At 40.4% G+C, this 20,067-nt stretch overlaps 1 protein-coding gene across 2 annotated transcripts; it reads right to left on the bottom strand.

Annotated features, from left to right (window-relative positions):
• Positions 1 to 1,910: 1,910 nt before the first annotated feature.
• On the bottom strand, positions 1,911 to 19,996 carry LOC136431409 (uncharacterized). Of its 2 annotated transcripts, XM_066422763.1 has the most exons (14): positions 19,878 to 19,996; positions 17,976 to 18,398; positions 17,352 to 17,727; positions 16,348 to 17,089; positions 16,151 to 16,220; positions 15,377 to 15,505; positions 12,829 to 12,896; positions 8,079 to 8,170; positions 7,397 to 7,469; positions 6,669 to 6,751; positions 4,347 to 4,409; positions 3,019 to 3,137; positions 2,710 to 2,915; positions 1,911 to 2,410 (listed from the first exon to the last, which is right to left on the bottom strand). In XM_066422763.1, exons 2-14 carry the CDS (start codon positions 18,331 to 18,333, stop codon positions 2,297 to 2,299), a joined length of 2,493 nt encoding a protein of 830 aa, XP_066278860.1. In that variant the 5' UTR covers positions 18,334 to 18,398; positions 19,878 to 19,996; the 3' UTR covers positions 1,911 to 2,296. The 2 variants fall into 2 exon arrangements, with proteins under 2 accessions (XP_066278860.1, XP_066278861.1); XM_066422764.1 differs by lacking the exon at positions 4,347 to 4,409.
• Between the last annotated feature and the right edge of the window lie 71 nt (positions 19,997 to 20,067).

Raw genomic sequence — 20,067 nt, 5'->3', positions numbered from 1 at the left:
TCTATTTCACTTAATTACTATGGTGCTGATAATCTAATGGCGCTTCATAAAATTGTATGTTTTATCACTTTTTATGTACGTAATTACATTGATAGCTTTTATTATGAACTATTTGTACATTTTCAAAGAAAGTAGAAGTTGTAAGCCATGGCCAGCTTTTTTAAAAGCACTTGTCTGTCTTGCATGGAAGTGCAACAGCTTGTCTTTCTTCTGCAGACATCTTTCAGGCTGCTGTCAGTTTGGTATGAGGTTTTTTTTCGTGTAATTTATTACTACCAGGTGTAACGTTCATATCATATTAAAGTGATTATGAAGATTCTATACATCCCCCTTCTTTCCAGTGCTGATCTGCTGGGGCTTTCAATGCACAGACTTTTTTGATCTGCCAACGTCAGGCTTGGTATAATGAGTTGGGTGACTTTCCTATGTAGTTATATTCCCCTTCCAGTGGGAAGGGGGATATATTGTTTTTGCTTGCCTGTTCTTCTTCTTCTTCTTCTTCTTCTTTCTTCTTCTTCTGCCAAAAACCAAGTAGATGTGCGATGGTAGCTGTACTAATGGTATTGCAGAAAGTTATATGTACCTTATGTTACAATGTACGGATGTTATATTTGAGATGTAGGTACCTATAGGAAAGGTGAATACACCTGACAATAAATTATGCTAATGAGTACCTTATTTGCATAATCTATGCAAAAACTTGTATTTCCCTTACCGCAAAAGCTGCGGATGTCATCTTTGAAATGTAGGTACCTTTAGGAAAGGTGAATGCACCTGGACATAAATTATGCTAATGAGGACCTCATTTGCATAATGTATGGAAAAACATGTATTTCCCTTACCGTAAAAGGTGCAGATGTCATAATTGAGATGTAGGTACCTTCAGGAAAGGTGAACACACCTGGCCATGAATTATGCTAATGAGGTCCTCATTTGCATAATGTATGCATAAACTTATATTTCCCTTCCCGTAAAAGCTGCGGATGTCATCTTTAAGATGTAGGTACCTTTGGGAAAGGTGAATGCACCTGGACATAGATTGTGCTAATAAGGACCTAATTTGCATAATTTATGCATAAACTTCTATTTCCCTTACCGTAAAAGCTGCAGATGTCATATTTCAGATGTAGGTACCATTAGGAAAGGTCAGGAAATCTGGCCATAGATTATGCTAATGAGGACCTCATTTGCATAATTTATGCATAAACTTGAATTTTCCTTACCGTAAAAGCTATGGATGTCATATTTGAGTTGTAGGTACCTTTAGGAAAGGCGAATACACCTGGGCATAAATTATGCTAATGTGGACCTCATTTGCATAATTTAGGCATAAACTTGTATTTCCCTTACCGTGAAAGCTACGGATGTCATATTTGAGATGTAGGTACCATTAGGAAGGGTAATAAAACCTGGCCATAAATTATGCTAATGAGGGCCTCGTTTGCATAATTTATGCATGTCCCTCAGCGTAAAGGCTACGATTGTCATATTTCAGATGTAGGTACCTTTAGGAGAGGTGAACACACCTGACCATAAATTATGCTAATGGCGACCTCATTTGCATAATTTATGCAGAAACTTCACAATACCCTTACAGCCGATGCTAAGGATGTCATATTTGAGGTGTAGGTAATGGAAGGGGAATATCCTGCATTTTCCCGAAAATGTTGCCATTCTAGTTGTTCTTTGTCGTTACTCTGAAATCACACGGTTTGTGTGTGCTGACCTGTATTAGCACAAACTCCTTCAATCAACAGAAGGAGCCAGGCTTCAGAACAGTAGCAACAGCTTAAGCCATGTACTACCTTCACAAGATCATTTTCTACTTTCCTATCATGCAAAATCACAAACACTTCAAGTCAACGGGAAGCTAAGCATAAGAGTTGCAAAAAATAAACTTGACTATAAAGTGGTGAATAAAACATTTTATTTATACTGTATTAAGAAACTGAAGCTTGGCATAGAATAAGTGCAGGAGAGTAAAGTTTCTGTCACACATTCAGGACCTTCCCACCTCTTTGCTCCCGACCACAAAGTCGGCCCTGAAAACTAAAAGTGGCAAGCAACCTTGCCGAATAGCCTCCCAATCACAGATGACGTCTCTCACGACCAACTCTCAACCATGGTATGGAGGCCATGGTCGGCTGTGCGACAGGGGCTTTAGACTTCCTAGCCAAGGGCTCAAATATTAAAGACCTACAACTATACAGACAAAGACAAACATGCATTATTCAGTCTGGTCCTTTTTGGAGAGGTCACTACAGGCTGGTTGAGAGTTGAGAGCAGGTCCACAAGACTACCAACCATGAGTGTCAAAGTACAACATGATTTCCAGTATGGTGCCAGGCATGAGCCCGCTCTCCTTCAGGACTGTCTTTAGTTCTCCCCTGTTTGCTCGCAAAGTTGCATCCTGGGGGTATGAGAGGAAACAATTATCAAGAGGAGCCATCACAGGCAATCAAGGATTAGAATAGTAAACCTTCCACATCAATTTTAATCAAAACAAGAAACTTAACAACTTTGATTGCTCTTGTCTAAAGGCCACAACTAAAACCTGACAGTCTAATTGTATATATAGAAAATGAGATTTGTACGATAACACAACTCAAACATGAGTGGTACATGGAAGGGTTGCCCTTAATGAATTAATGCAAGTGCTAGTGCTGTCTTTATGTAGTATTACCAGCAGAAAGCAATGACATGACTCACTCTGATGCCATTCTCCTGGAACTTTGGGAGGAACTCTTCCAAGCAGAGATCGGTGAGCATTGCTCGCACCGCCTTATAATGGTCCTTCTCTTCATCCCGAGGGGAGGACCCTTCGAAGATATCTCCATTTGTTGAGGGAGGAGGCTGTTCCCTGTCGGTCTCTGTCTTGTCTTCTGCTGTGGCGTTTCCCAACAGCACTGCTTCAGCTGGGAAAATACAACAGTTCTGTGTCTTCACTGGTTCGGAAACTGTTATGTCAAATCTGAGATTCCTTACTTCAGTAAATGAGAGGAGTGAAAGTATGCACACCTTCTGCTACGACTACGTCCTCTGTGTTGTTCTGGTTGCCATTTTCCTGAGATGAAGTCTGTTCGACCCAGCTACCAGCACGCAGCAGAGCAAGCTCCAGCAGGCTACTCCGAACCACCCTGATCAACAAAAACATTCCAGCAGGTGACCCTTCATCCACACATATGCCGTCTGGATGTAGCACTACAAATCAAGGGAGCTTCACACACAAGGTTTGATTTCAGTGGATCATATCTCCGTAAAATGTCATTTGCACTGCATTATCTATCATTGGAAAGCTTTGTGATATACATTCATGGTTTGAGCACCAAGGCTAATTATGTGAGTAGGTTGCGAAAAAGAAGTGCTGAAATTTTCATGTGTCTGTTGTTTATAGCATTATATCCCTTAAGCTGCCAGTTTTTTTTGCCAAGTAAAAATAAAAAATGTTTGACCCCTGACCGCCCTCACGAAACCCACGAAATAGCCGGCAGCCCTAACTCCCCTAACTTCCGGGCTTTGAGCGCTACATGCACGCAAGGCTGTTTTCTTCTGGGGGAAAGTCTATCCTGGTTATAATTACCGGGTGCAGCACACAGAGCATGTTTCTGTATCCCTGTTTAAACTGGGACTGGCAGCTTAAGGGATATAATTGGAAAGCTTGTATTTTCTTATTAAGACTATATCTTATTTGTTAGGATCACAGTTTTGAGCAATAAGTACCATGACTGATTTTGTTGGTGGGTTGCCTTAAAAAAAGTGCCCAAATTCCCTTGCCGACATAAGATATTCCCACATAGTAAGCTCTGGTGTTCCACCTTTGAATGTACAATGTAGAATCATGACAAAAAAGGTACCATACTTATAAAGGGCAATAAATAAGAATTATTTCAATGATACATAATAGTATACTAACTGTAAATGCATTTAAGTTCGCATGGTTCTAATTTATAGGAAGAAAAATGGAGTGTTTGCTGTGGTTTTAAGTTTGAAACAATAGTAGACAAGGGGGTAGGAGGGGAAAAAAGTTCGCGGTGGTCTTCAGTTTGCGGCGAAGAGCTTACTGCGAAAAACGCGAACATAAAACCACCGGGAAGATTTCTGCATTTACAGTATACAATTCGTAAAGTAACAACAAAGAAGTTTCTGAACTTTTTAGTATAAATCATAAAACTGACTTTGCTTTTCCTTCTATGATTGTGGATATTAATACCTCATATGAAGCCAAGTGATAGTTGTATCTCAGACAAGATTGAATTTATGAGGTACATGTACATCTCTCTGTCAACATATGATTGGGAAGTAATTCAAACACAAGTAGACAAAGCTTGACTGTAATCTATACTGACCTAGGAAGTCTCTCATCGAGGACCTTGTTTTTGATGGTAGTAAAATGCAGCTGCATCAGTTCCCTAGGATTACATATCATGGGTCAGTAATAAATAGGTAAATATATCAAAGAATGTTTAGAACTAGTAGTGTAAGTGATATGTTAAACTCGAAATGTTGAAGTATTCATATACTTGTACGTAGGTTAATCATTATGTATCCCATTGTTTGTTGTTTGCATGTATAGTTGTAGAAGACCTTACTAAAGTCGCTGTACTTTTGTTGTGTCAATAAAGATTTTTGTGTTAAAGGGGACCAAAACTTAGAATTGACAAGCCTACCATACTATGCTAAATATACCCCAAAGTCAAGTTCTCACTTGTTTTACAAAAGTCTGTCATAATTCAGGGCTTTTCCACAGTTTGCAACTCGCGCCATGCTGATGGGTACTCCCCTGATGATTGAATTTGGTGATGTCAACTAGCTACTTCAACTTCGGATGCCCCCAAATAACCCCGCTAGGGGCAAAGTAGGGGGGGCCTTCACCGCCTGTATCCCTTTGGTGGTGTACGGGTCCCAGACGGTGGCACTATATTCCAAGTGGGGCCGCACCAGCGTTTTGTAACAAGTGGCCTTGACCCTAGATGGACAATGGGTCAAATTGCGCCAAATGACCCCTAGTACCCTGCCGGCTTTGCTAGTGGCGTAGTTGATATGGGTGTCCCACCGCAGATCGTTGGACAGTTGTACTCCAAGATAGGGGTGGGACTTGACACCGGTGAGGGCTTCTCCACTTAGGGAGTACTGGGTTAGGATGGGGTGCTTTTTACGGGTGATATGGAGGATGTGGTATTTAGAGGGATTGAACGACATAAGCCAACGATTTTGCCAATCTATTAGCGCATCAAGATCAGACTGTAGACCTTGTGCGTCAGAAGGCGTGCTGATAGTTCGATAAATCAAGCAATCGTCGGCAAATAATCGAACGTGTGAATCTACGGAGCTGGGGAGGTCGTTAATGTACAGTAGAAAGAGCAAAGGGCCTAACACTGTACCCTGAGGGACTCCAGAGGTGACCCTGACAGCTTTAGATGTTCTGCCGTCAAAGACAACCCTCTGGGTTCTCTCTGTTAGGAAGGCCCTAAACCAAGACTGAAGAAGGTCAGAAATGCCGTAGTGCTCGAGCTTGCTTAGCAGCCGCTCGTGGGGCACGGTGTCGAATGCCTTGCTAAAGTCAAGCACCGCGACATCGACCTGTTTGTTATGGTCAAGATTGTTGGCCAAGTCTTGGAGGGTGAGTACCAGCTGGCTCTCACAGGACAGACCCTTCCTGAAACCGTGCTGCGCCGGGGACAGAACGCTATGAGTGTCAAGATGTTTCATCATGTGGCTGTGAACGATGTGTTCGAGCACTTTGCCACAAACCGATGTCAAGACACCGGCCTATAGTTGGAAGGCATTGTTCTGTCACCCTTTTTGAAGATTGGAGCGATGTTAGCTGTTCTCCAATCCTCAGGTACGTCTCCCGTAGATATTGATTGGGAGAATATTGTCTGTAGTATTTGCGCAATTTACATTAGCTACATGTCCCCATGGCTTTCCTTCCCTCAATGTAGATCTTTCCAACATTGACCGTTACTTGGAAACACCCGCTGGCTCATCTATTCCTTCTAATCCGTCTAATTCCTTGGAATCCATACTCGGCAAGCCAGCTTGAAAAGCCTTATTAATTTATATCAGAACCAGAGGGCAATGTAGCTGGCTGGTTTCACAAAGTTCAATCAGTCAGGCGAGTAGCCATCAGCACGACAAGAGTTTTAAACGGTGGGGGACTATGACAGACTTATGTAAAACAAGTGAGAAAGGCTTGTTTCTAGGGGACGGTTCCTAGTGGCTTTCTGATTTGTAAATGAGGCTAACTACATGTACCGTAACTGTTATTCTCAAATCACATTTTATACTACAGGAATTCAGAATGATGTCAAAAACTTTTTTATGACCAGGATTTTATGCTATTTCACATCCTAACAAAATACTTTTGACTTCACCACTTCATTGGTAGGATACATGTAGCTTTCTCATTTTAGTTTAACCTTAGACCTAGGAAAAAAGTGTTGTTTTTCCAGATACCGACCCTAGCAAAAAACCTGCAGACGCTAGTCTTTTTGGTTGGTCAACTGCTGGCGAGGGACATAAAAATAGAATTCCAAGAGTCTTGCAAATTTTTTTGAAAACAGATGAAGGCTTTGAACAGTTGAAGTAAGGATGTGTAGCGAACAATGTACTTCTTGGCTCAGTTTATAAATATACTTGTGCTTGGTCATAAAGCATGCCCAGCTGACCTGCCAGAGGAGTCCAGCTCTGATCCCACCACTCTCAGCAGACTGCACAGACAGTTGGTGCACACCTCTACAACCTCCTGATCCTGTTACAAGTAAGAGAGCAGCACAGTGGCACATGTTACTCTACAATAGAAAAACTTACAGCAGTCTAATCAATGCTGAACACTGTTCATGATCATGAATCATTACTTCACCATAAAGGAGTGAAGTATCATTACTCCGGGAAGGAGGGTGACCTCCTGATGCAGTATTTAGGAATGGAGTTGTTTCGCACGTTTGCAGCTAGAACTCACAATCCCGTTGTCGCATTGGTATGTAACTTGGCACACAAAACTGTAACATTCATTCCAACCTCTAAATGTGGTATTCGAATTTTCGACGGCGGCGCAACCGGCGCGCTGGAAATGTATTCGAAATATTCTATGGAAGCCTGTGTGATACAACTCTAGAACCTCATGTGATATGGATAGTTATCACACAGTCTGGAACACCCGTATCAGGCCCAGGCATGACATTAACATGCATATATGAGACTATTCAGTATTTCCAGGACCTAAATACATATATCAAATTATGTTACTTTATAAAGATTACAATATTAGGACTTAACTACTAAATGTTAAGGGTCTAATTGTTTCCAACTAGCTCTCAACTCTGGGGAGAGGTAAATTTTGAGGTCAACTTGAGTCAAGCCTTTGTTCTACATATAGATCTATGAATGGTTGTACCTGTGTGCTGATATGGAGCCACTTCTCCAGGGTTTTCAACGTCAGGTCACAGATGCAGTCTCGGAATTCCTGCCTGTAAACATGACGGTATAACACACAATACATTTGTTTGTTTATTCATTCAATTACCCTTTGGTATACAAAATTGCCAGAGTTGTATGAGGTTGTGGAAGTATTTGCAAGCTGTGTAGCAGAGTCAAGTTTTGCATCTTCTGTGACTAACACAGCTGAGTACAGGTAGTTAAATTCAAGTGCTGAGAGGCTGACATACATTCAACACTCCAGTCACCAGGGGTGCCTAAGCATTTGCAAGAATTTTATGAAAAACATACAAAGCACTATGCAAAAACGCATGAGGCAAAATGTACAAATCCTGTGGAAAACAGTTATCTTATGCAAACCGGCCGACCACTGCCTGGGTCATGTGGCAAAGCAGGATAGTCAAGATGGTGGCGTCGAGCTGCAGCGATGGGTTAGGCCGATGTGATGCGCCGAAATGAAGGAAAAGAGTACGAGCTCACAGGCTATTGAATACATCTTCATGCTGGTATACACATACCCTCATTTCATGCTCAAAATGTTTTAGGTAAGAAACAAAATTTTTTTCATTTTTTAAAAGGCATTATATCTGTGCTAGCCTACAGGGTTTGCAATTATAGAATAACCGTAAACCAATCCTTACCCTGATGAGTTGTTTGTTGCCTGAAGATACAGATGGCCTAGGACCTGACTGTAACCTTCATACAGGCGTTTGGAATTGGTGGCACCAGACACCTAAATCAAGAAGCATGGTTACAGTACAACTGTGTAAGTCATAGTATAGACTAAAAAAAGGCATTTTCCTCGACTTGACTACATGTAGAATATGTACAATATGAGAAATGGTTACCTTCGCCGAGAAGGTTATATTTTCAGTTACACCAGTTGTGGAGTGGGTCTGTATGTACACATGTATGTCAAGAGCATGACTCAAAAAGCCTTTGATGGATCTACAGTGTAAGTAATTTTTGGTAGGTGAGTAGAGGTTGCGGTTACAAAGGTCAAGTTTGAAAATGGTTTACCTGGCGTTTTCCTACAGTGCTGCAGTGGACTTTGTATGTTTGTGTGTTTGTACGTAGACAACATAAGACGAGGAGCTGTTGATGGATCTGCATAATTTTTGGTTGGTGTGTGCCAATTGTAGGAACGGAGGTCAAGTTAAAATATAGGTCATCTGCCATTTTGCAGTGGGCTGTATATATATGCATATTTGTATGTAGACAGGATAACTCAAGGAGCTGTTGACGGTTGTGCATGATCTTTAGTGGATGAGTAGGGTTCTGGAAGGAGAAGATCAAGTTTGATGACGGGCCTCCTAGCGGGTACCTAAGGTACTGCAGCGTAGCTTCAAAGTTTGAGGTCAAATTTTGTGCAAGTGCTACGGTCATGATTTTTGTGTGGTAGATAGTTAATGCCACAGGATGTAAGTTGGGTACATTTGAGCTCCCTAGCGGCTTGTTTGGAACCGAAGTGGGTGTTTTGGGTGTGGGTGTAAATGATGGGAATTCAATTCTTGTGGCATTAGGAAGCTGAGTAAAGGAGAACATTATCAAACATAAATCATGCATATTAGTGCCTCATTAACATAACTTATAACTAAAGGCAATTTCTACAATGGGCTTCTTTCTGTATGACCTGATTTCGGGGACACGGCACCAATCTGGGTTGGGGATGCAGGTCATACATGTATAAACAGGTGGCCTTACAAAGGTCATGTAACTATCTATCAACACACTAGCCACATATACTAGTCCTGTACCACCAAATGATTTTTAAAGTCTTAGATATAGGCACTCTCCATAATAAGCCTTGATTATTTGGCGAAGGTAATGTGTTCATGGAACTCTACAATGTATAATGTAGTTGACTTCGCCAAGAAGTCTATGTTTTGATGCTTGTCTGTGTGTCTGTTAGTGAACAGAATAAGTCGAGAACGCCTGGATGGATTGTTGTCGTATTTGGTGTGTTGATGTGTATGTGGGAAATCTCAAGATGATTAGATTTTGGGCGAAGTACTTTGCATAATTAACGAGAAAAGTGTAAAAATGTGTTATATTGTATGAGTGTATACTAGCTGGGTGCCAGCTGGAACGTGTTACTGGTGTAGGGGAAGTGTTACTGGTGTAGTAAGGAGATATTCCCATTGGGCCAGGGGTGTTTGACTGAGAAGCCTGGCTGGCACAAATTGGCTTCTCACTGACTTTTAGATCTTGATCTTGTGAAATTGCACTATTCCTCAAGGCAAGTAGTTACCTTCGCCGAGAAGGTTATGCATAGGGTAGCGTTTGTATGTATAAGAAGACCAGCATAACTCAACAATGCCAGGATGGGTTGTCTTGATATTTGGTATGTTGGTAGGTCTTGGTGAGACCTGAAGATGATTAGATTTTGGGCCCCCTAGCGGCTTGTTAAAGTACTGCAGCAGAAATTCCTGTTTTGATATCTCATGTTTTGGATATGCTATGGAACCGACTGTTGAGTGGTAGATAGCTCTTTGGAAAGAGAGTAAAAGGTATCAGTTTGGACACCCTAGTGGCATTTTCTGGGACTGCAGGAGCAGGTTTTGCTTCAGACTGTGAAAGGGAATAACTCAAGAAGGGCTTGATGGATGGTCATGCTTTTTGCTAAGTGCATAGCTTGAGTGATGATTTACATGATTTAATACTTATTATGCAAATCAGTATCTAATTTGCATAACTAATGATGAAAATTGATACATCCTCCAAATTCCATAATAGGACTCTCAAACATGTGACATGACCGAGGAAGAGAGAAAACGTGATAAATATCAACTATGCAAATGAAAACCTCTTTTGCATAATTAATGAGAAATACTATAACTCTATAACTTACGTGGTGCTTTGTTTGATTGGATGATAATGATGCAAATCAGATTCTAATTTGCATAATTAATGAGGCAATTTAAAAACCCGCTGTGTTCCATGATATGACTATTCAAATATGCGAATTTGTAACTGAGGAAGATAGGAATGTTGATAGAAAATATGCAAATGTAGACTAATTTGTATAATTAATGTTTAACTACTATAATTCCATACTAGTTAATGATGGCAATTTCATACTTGTGTCATTTGGAAGTAGTGTGAATGTGAACACCATTGAATCAAACTATGCTAATAAGGAGATTATTTGCATAATTGATGATAAATGTTAGCATAACCTTCTTTGTTTAGCTCATAGTCATAGTTTGGACAACTTATGTTATTTGGGTGAAGACGACCAACTGGTATGATTCATAATTGATGAGAAACACTCCCAATACGTCAGTCATAAAGGTTAAGATCATTTGGCGAAGGTATGAGGTCGTAGAACTCTTGTTGTTACTGTTATTATGTTTCACCTATACTATAAGTATCGATTCATCTCTGTTATTTTTGGACCAAATGACCTGAAATTTAACACAAAGGTAGAGTAGGCAAATACCCCTGGAGGTTTTTTATACAATTTTTGGAAATAGACCTTTAAAGTGATTTTATTAATTTTTGGGGGGCTTTTTTAGACTAAAAATGTATATCTTGGCCTCCTGCGCCCTGGTATTTCAACCGAATGACCCGAAATTTGGTGTAGATGTGCCTTGAACAAATATTCAAAGGATTACATTCTCATTTTTGGCATACACCTCATTTTTTATTTTGATTTATTTGGTGCTTTTTTGGGCAATATTTTCCCACTTCCAATACCATATATAGTGTTGGAAGTGATAGGTAATGTCTTGTCTACACTTGTCTACATTTCAAAATGTGAGTGCCTGATTGGCCAATTAAGTTAACTAATTTACCTTTCATTTCTGGCTCAAGTGCCCTAGTATTTAAACCAAATGTGGTATGGGACTGCCTAGGACATGTGTGCACAGGGCTTTGTTCACACTTTTGGCATACATTACTTTAGAATTATTTATTTTCAAAACAAAGACATACATGACGATGGTGCTGAAAGAGTCAATTTTATAGAACGTCCTTGGTAAAAGGTGGCCTTAATTTGAACACGCCTTATACCTACATGTATAAGTAAAAACCACCTCTGGAAAACTGGATAAATCCCATGGCTGTAAACCTGACAGCCTCCTAGCTACTGCACTCTCAGATATGAAGCTGTAGTTACAACCTAAATTGGTAGAGGGCGACACGTCCACAGTACCCTTAGTTTTGAAACTGTACTAACGACTTAAGTCTGTAGAGGGCGTCGCGTCCAACCCTCGCGTGTTCCTGCAATATTCAGAGCTAAAAATGGCAGATAACTAACTTGTAAACCGGTGTAGCAGACCAGAGTCTACCCCTGCCCAGAATATACCCGGGTTTATGTCATACCTGGGCGATCCTACACACGGTTGGGCTGGTACCTCGGGCGATACAGAATGTTGTATAATATATATATATATTCTGGCCTAGCCCAGATTATAGTCCATTTGAGGTGAGCCACGGAGACACCATCGAGGGACAACTGAGAGAAATACTCTTCCCACCTCTTTAGAAGGTCTTCTTTACATTGTCTTTTTAGCGCACACTTATTTACAATTTTTCTTCCTGTGATGTTATTAATAAGTCACCAACTCTCCCTATGTCTACTCCTGGTATCAGCTTCCTCAACCTGCTGTATTCTTCCTCAGTCACAAGGTCATATACGGTTTTATACCTGCTGTAGGCTAGCTTTGGCTTTCTGTAGTTTTTTGTGGTTTTCGTTTTTTTGGAAGTTTCAGGTAATTAGTAAAGATGTGTTATCTTTCCTTGCTTTGGTTACTCTTGAATCCTTCAGATGCATTTTTTCTTTGCTTTCTTTCGTAATGGGATGAGTTCTTTTGTTACTAGTTAATTTGCTTGCACAAAGTGATCATATGCATCACTTACTGATTTTCCCTCTACACACAGGGCTTCATATCCTGTTCTTCACTTTCACAGTGTATTGATATAGTGAAGCTTTATCTCTCAAAATTGACATTTTTGGGCTGGTTTTATGTTTTGCAGTGACCATTTCAGTTTTTTCCATTACCGTACATGTGCAGTATGTGACTATAGTGCTACCATGAACATAAAACCACTGTGAACACTCCATTTTCTACCTACTGTGAAATCAAATCACCACAAACTTAAAGGGCCTAAAAATTCACTGTTTTGGGGTATTTTTCTACATCATAAGTTGAATCTACCTTATTACACTGCACAGCGATATTTATCATGTATGAATGCGACTTTGTAGTGTAGGCGACCAGAAATAATATGCAAATAAGTTAGATGTCACGCGTTTTGCTTTTTTGTCCTTTATTAATGATGGAAATGTGACAAAATGACTGGAACAGCCACACCTACATGTATATGCTTTAGAGGGCTTCTCATTAATGGATAAGTAACTGTCTCTGCCTGTTGAAAAGTCCTCACCTTACAGTAGGAAGCCTGCTTCTTCAACAAGACAGCACTCAGGATATCCAGGCTTTTTTGATACAGATCTGAGAAAGACATAAGGAGTTACTTCCTCAACAGAGAAATGATGTGAATATACCGTGGAGGCATTGGGTATCGAATCAAATTGCCAACAATTTTGTAAAGCTACTGATATAGAGGGATATCCCTGTGGTCAGCTGGCAGCAACCTCACAGCTGAGCTCGCGGTTCAAATAAGTGGATAACTGGGAGACCCCGGCTCCGTCCATGTGTTACAGAATAGTCGAGGCAAAAATGACACCCCCATCCTACATTTTGTTGGAATTGCAATTTGTTTGAATCTTTTGACTGAAGTGAGTCATTCTGTTTCAAATATCATCGCAAGAAGAAGAAAAATTCATGTATCATATTGTTAAGATTTTGTGTTTGTTGGAAACCACTGGTCACAGAAAGAATTGATACAATGTCCCCTTCCCACCACAGCTTTATAAGGAACAGCCTTGGTCTGCTTGCTGGCTAGTTTTAAAATGCTTTGATTGGATTACTCTCCTCTCCCAAATAAACGTACCGGTACGTTAATTTTTTTCAGCCTCAAAATCCACCCAGTACGTTCTTATTTTGGACAGTACGTTTATTAATTTTTTGAAAATCAGAGTTTTGCTAACCAGGGATCCCATCAAAATCGAAAGGTTGGGTTTTCCTGCCCATATTTCCCCGACATTTTTGCTCATAATTTGCTATTTTTCGGCCTAGCGGCGTTGATTTCCCTGCTGCTATGACCCGGCATTTGTGAAATCCTGGCGGTACTAACATGTCAGTCGATCTCGCTACAAAGTAAATGTTGTTATCTCAGACAAAATAAGACGCCACACTTAAGTTTTGAAATCTATTTTTCATATAAACAACATTGACAGTCTTTTTTCGTTCTAGACCATCTTAATTCTTACAGAGATCGCAAAATTTGCGCTCGAAAAAGACAAAAACATTGCCAAAAGAACAACGTAATCAACACCGTGAATGCTTGAAAGTTACGATTGAGTCGCATGTAAATTCTACTCACGTGAAATACAGCCTTTCCTCAAAACTTTTAGAATATGAAAATAACACCACATTATAACAGTGTCTTAGCATTAAAAACTGAATAATACTTTTAAAATCTACAAAAACACTTAAATCCTACAGTTCCTACCACAAACATGAAAATTCAGCCCTTGGAAAATCGCCACAGTACAGTAACGCACGCCACTAGATGTTTCCCACGGACGGAAGAGCTCACTTCTACCAAGGGGAAACAGCTCTTTTTGATCTTCCAATAAAACTCTTTTGTCTTTGTCAGAAATGTGTGATATTTCAACAAAGTGAAATCCCACTTAATAGTTGATAAACAACAGTAAGTTGCAATCTATTTTCAGTAATTATCACCTACGATGTTCTGACAAAAATCACTCCCCTACAAAACAAATTTGCTGAGTATTCTCAGAACTTTATGTAGCTCTCTGTTAGCCCCGCCCCTTATTGTCTGTGTTCCTGTGTTCGGTGCCGCTCCGTCTGACTCGCGCTTTGATGTGTAACATGAGAACCCTGTGGTTTGTGGCAATATTTTAGATGTAACCGAGGAACTTTTAATCAGAAAGAGAGAGCACAAAATAGAACAAGCCTGAGATTTCTCACATCTAAACAATGAGTTTGTTGACAACTACGTTTCTCAAAATGAAAGATTTTTTCTGCATACATCAAGGGTAATTTTTGGATTTGAAATGATTTGGATTGCAACAACACAATCAAGGAGAATATATGATAATGTTCATTATAATAATGTGATTTTGTGGAAAGCATATACTTCTAGTAATGTTTACAAAATTAATCCATGTTTCTATATGCAATGCATACATGATAAATGGAAAGTTGAGCAAGAAAAAAGTACTAGTGACATCATACATGGCATAGTTCAACCTTTTCTACATGGCTTTTACAAATACGTAATACTTGTATTTTCATCGGATATTCAGGATATGGTAATTTTCTGTTCAAGTTCTAAATGTTGATACATTTGTACAAGGTGTTGCCCATGCAAGTGAACTGAGAAGTTTGGCAACTACTTCTGTTTTAATGATATGCCAGTTTATACAACAATTTTCACTTGGTTCAAGTTCCAAGTAGAAAATACATGTATCACTTGTTGAATTTGAAGCACCCGCGGGGAACCTACATTGTATGCCCAATTTTTCCAAAAGTGGAGAAAATGATTATAATTTGAACAAGATATCTACAGTTATTCGGTTAATATTTACATACTTATATAGAATATGTAAATAAAAAGAACCTACCTGCTTATCATCTTCTTTCCCTAAGACAGAAGTAGCATGGACACAGTTAACGTGTCAATTTGGTAATTTTCCGGGGGGTACGTTTATTCCGGGGGGTATGTTTATTAGATTTTGAAAATTTGTCCAGGGGGTATGTTTATTCCGGGGGGTATGTTTATTTGGGAGATGAGAGTACAAGAATTGGTGCTTTCAAACACAAGACGGCAAATGGTTACTTACTACAGAAAACTGCTATCAGTTTGACTGCCATTGGTCTGGTGTCTTCCTTCTCCACTGCCTGAGTTAACAGCAAGTCAAACAACACCGCCTCTGCCCCAGGCATGGGGAACTCTGCAAGCCTGCCTCCTTCTGTAACAGTCACAAAGTCAGCATTTCACAAACATCCAAAGCAGGTATCTTACTGGACTGGGTAAAATTGTGCCAGGCTTTTGAAAAGAGGCACAAACCAACACCAATCTGTACAATTTGTAGCCTAAAATGGCAATTCTTTTGTGTAACTTATACATGATAAAATATGTAATTGGCAAAATGGCAGAAATGGGCACAAACAGTGCACATACATGTACGTTTCTTATTGCAAATCTCTTTTTTGATGAATCTTTAATCATTATACATTTGTTCTTAATTCAGTAGCAACACTGTTGTTTCCAAAAAAGTTATTGAAACTGACAATGTGACATGCCGGGCACAATTTTGTTTGGCTCATCTGGGCTTCATACATTATTAAATGCATCGCGAGTCAGTGTGACCGCGAGGGAAAATTGGCAGAAATTCACAAAGTTGGCACAAATTTCCCAGCGCATTTTGATGCAGTCTAGTGAGATGCCCGCTTAAATAGAAGATAAAAAAAGACAGCATCAGGGAAGCACACTACTGTTGTCTCTCTATAGACTAGTCAACCTCAAAGTTAACAGGAACCTTTATTTACAGTAATACATAACTTGCATGTATGAATATAGCAATTGTTGTATATAATTGTGGTATAGACAGTACCTGACTTTATAATGGTCCAAAGGTCCTTAGATGCCACTTGTTCCTCTCCAGCTTTCAGTGCATCCAACACCTTAAAAGATAAAGCAAACATTATCATATTTTCTCCTCTAAGTCAGAAACTCTCAGAGCAACTGATGATATGTCTACAGCCAAAAATTAAAACCTTTTGACAATGATGTTTTTTTCTTCCTTCCAACCTTTTTAAACTTGCGCTCAAGCTGGAACCTCCGCCAATCATACTCAGCCTTGATGACTTTAAGGCTGGCCTGTGCTGCTCCGACTTGAGGGCATTCAGACATGCTGTTACTCCTACTACCAGGTTTACTGGACATCCTGGGGTCTTTCTGGGAACCAAGCTGGCCCTGCTGAATCATTCCGTTTTCAACAACAGGGGGGGTTCCTTTGGAAGGAGTCTTTTTCCATTGAGTGTTGCCTTGTTCATGCATGTCTGTGCACAATAAGTTTTGTCTTCCGACGTTCCCTGCCTTTTCCTTGGGTACATACTTGCTCGCATGACTCGTTCCTTCTTCCAGCCCTTGTTTGGAACATGTCCGCTCCTCCTCTATGCCTGTTTTGCTGACTGAGCTCGGTACAGTGTTAGGTACATGTACATGGTCTGTACATGTGTCACTTTTAATCTCTCTCCATGGAATCTGCTTCAGTTTCTTAGGTTCCTCCTCAACTTTCATTTCAACGTAGGTCTGGTACGATTCCATTCCCAATATTTTGACTCCAGGTCTACCTCGTTGCAGCTTTTCTGCAGTTTTATAATTGTCCTTTGCCTGTCCATTGCTTTGTTTTGGTGGGGTCTGTGCTAGCTTCCTGCTTCTATCTTTGGCCTGATGGGGCTTTGGTAGTCCATCGTTGAGTGGATAAGCATAGCCACCTGCTGCTGCAAGCCCACCATACATACCCTCAACATATGCTGTATAGATATTGCTGCAGAAATGACAACTTGGGTTAAATCACTCAGGCAATAGCATAGCGTCACATACACACATACAAAGGGTTATGTTTCAGTTGACCACGGCAATATGGTTTCAAGTTAGTCATGTACATACATACAAACAGTACATAATATGTGTGTATATTACATATAGGAAGTATGTCTTGACTACTTCTACTACTACTACAATTGGGGTACTAGAATTAGATAATAAGTAATGAGGTTGACATGGTGATTTTTAAATCTCACACTCACCTTTCACTTCCACCAGCCTGTGAGGAAACACTTGTGCGTTCAGGCACATGAGACTGCCAGGCCTGTTTGGGCACATGAGACTGCCAGGCCTGTTCGGGCACATGAGACTGAAAGGCCTGTTCAGGCACATGAGACTGAAAGGCCTGTTCAGGCACATGAGACTGAAAGGCCTGTTCAGGCACATGAGACTGAAAGGCCCGTTCAGGCACATGAGACTGAAAGGCCTGTTCAGGCACATGAGACTGAAAGGCCTGTTCAGGCACATGAGACTGCAGGGCCTGTACAGGATGTGTTGTGGAGGACACACGACAACCAGGAGAAGAAAAAACTGTAGAGTGGTCACTGGAGGGTTTTTTCAAGCTCCCTCTTCCAATGCCTAGACAAATGAAAAGAAAATATAACAGCAGGGGTCAGCTAACAAACAGTAACACTGAAGATACATATATCTTCTGCTATTATCAATATCAACTGAGCTCTATTTAATCATATACACATGGCATTTTGTCATTCTAATCATGCTTATAAATATTTGTCACTGGCAGATAAAATTTTCTGGCTCATAAAGTCATATTTATACTACACATACATCTACTGCTGCACCTATCAGCACACTGTTGTACCCACCCAGCTGCTGCAGAATGTGCTCCCTAGCTGCCAGCATCCCTTTCATGTGGGCAGGTGGAGCATCTGTCTCTGCAGCTGGTTTAGCTATGGCAGCCGCAGGACTGTGGATGCTGAGAGACACACTAGGTGGTAAGCTTGCTGTGTCCCTTTTCAACCACAGGAGCTGAGAGTCTGTCAGGCCAAGTTTGGAGGTGCCTTGCCCTGTCACCCCATTGGATGGAGACTCCCCAAGGGGTGGCTTTGCACGAGTGGAGGGGTTCTGGCTACATAATGATGATGCACCCTCTGGAATATTTGGACTTGACTTTTTGGGCTGGCACCACCAGTTCTCCCCTTCTGGGTTCATCCAAGGATTCATCTTCTTAGTCTCACCTGTCCACAGTTTCTCACAGGAGTCTTGTCTTCACCACGTCCTTGGCAACACTGGGTCAACAAAAATCGGTATTGTGACTCCTCATTGATCTAATAAGAATATTACAAACATAACTGCAAAACAAACCCACTGACGTGTTGGTCATGTAATAAGCTTCTTATATATATGTAAGTTTGTTATATAATGCTATTTATAGTGTTAGAGTAGTTTTATGCAAGTTAGTCTAAGACTGTAAGAGAGCAAGGAATGAGGTCTTCACTCGTGGCTTGCCTGGTGAGAACTGATCTGACAGACAGTCTATCCGCCATTTGTCCGCTTTATTGATACTACCGGTTATCGGTTACAGATGACTAGGACTGCTCGTGGATATCTTCCTGTCGTTATAATTACAATGTACACAACATCTTGCACCCTCTAGATGTGATACCAGCAATAGTACTTCACTTTCTCACAGTCACTGATTCTTAATGACCAATCTTTGTTTTGTAATTTGAAATGTTTTCTTTGTGTTATCTCATACACTGTGTCAATGCCTAATCCCTGTTTGAAATACCCGCCTGCAGTCTGCAATTCGCATAAGATTTTCAAAACTGCAGAAGAAAAATTAACCAACCTACAATTTTACAGAATGAAAAAATCAGGCTCGGGATTTAATAGTTCTCAATTTAGCAACGTAGCGGCACTGTAAATAAACTGAAACTGCAGGAAGGTACATTTTTTGTGTTTATTCTCATCAAACATGTCATAATTACATGTTTTGTATACTGGGGAGATAATACAGAACAATTCTTTTACCAGTGTTTGTCTCCCCCTTCCTCTATGACAATAATACAAATTCAACTTCTATAGACAAACACTGGTAAAACCTTAAAGAATTGTTCTGTATTATCTCCCCAGTATACAAAACATGTAACTTATGACATGTTTGATGAGAATCAACACAAAAAACGTACCTTCCTGCAGCTTTACCGCCCTCCTACTTGTGTTTTCTGTTGGTTCGCGCTAAGAAGAATTACCGCAAAATGAAGTTTACGACACCCAACTGGGGCATCTTGGGAAGTGTGAAATCGGCGAATGGGGTATCTGAGAAGCCTGACGTGGTAGACCAGCCTGGTGGACAGGCCAGCTTTTTCCGCAAACCCCTAACTCCAGGGGTGCAGGATCACAATAGCTTTGCATCGTGAACGCCAAAATATGTAAACCGTTTCAGGTCTACAACAATCAGATCGGATTGTAGTCGAAACGAATCAAACCGTTTTGATTTTTTTAATCATGAACGGGGCATTAGAGTTGATTCCGCCAGGTAGGAACTCTGGCCGGTTCCAGTTTTATACTGCTCTTTAATTCAGCTCACTGTCATCACTGGTTTCTGGGGCCATGGGGATGGTCCAGAGCTGTATGGTTGACTTTAGCAGTCAATTCTTCCATCGAAAAATGACACCAACTGACTGTGTAACTTCATCAATAGGCAGCGTATATATTCCTAAATTCTGAAGAGATTTGAAAGTCAAAACAAATTATAAACAAACCTGAATGTGAATAGATGAATCTTCACACTTCGCGCTGACAACTTTATTACCTGGATATCCGATGGTGTTTTTTCCATCAACCATCGCTTCTGCATGTAATATACATGTAGTCGCATTGCACGCTGGGATGTTTCCTTCCGATCATTAGTGTTTGTGGTAAACAATTCACTGTATCATCGATTGTATCACT

The sequence above is a fragment of the Branchiostoma lanceolatum genome, chromosome 3, assembly GCF_035083965.1.
Source record: "Branchiostoma lanceolatum isolate klBraLanc5 chromosome 3, klBraLanc5.hap2, whole genome shotgun sequence".
Lineage (NCBI taxonomy): Eukaryota > Metazoa > Chordata > Leptocardii > Amphioxiformes > Branchiostomatidae > Branchiostoma > Branchiostoma lanceolatum.
The sequence above is the reverse complement of the archived record's forward strand: the minus strand, read 5'-3'. Positions and strand labels throughout refer to the sequence as shown.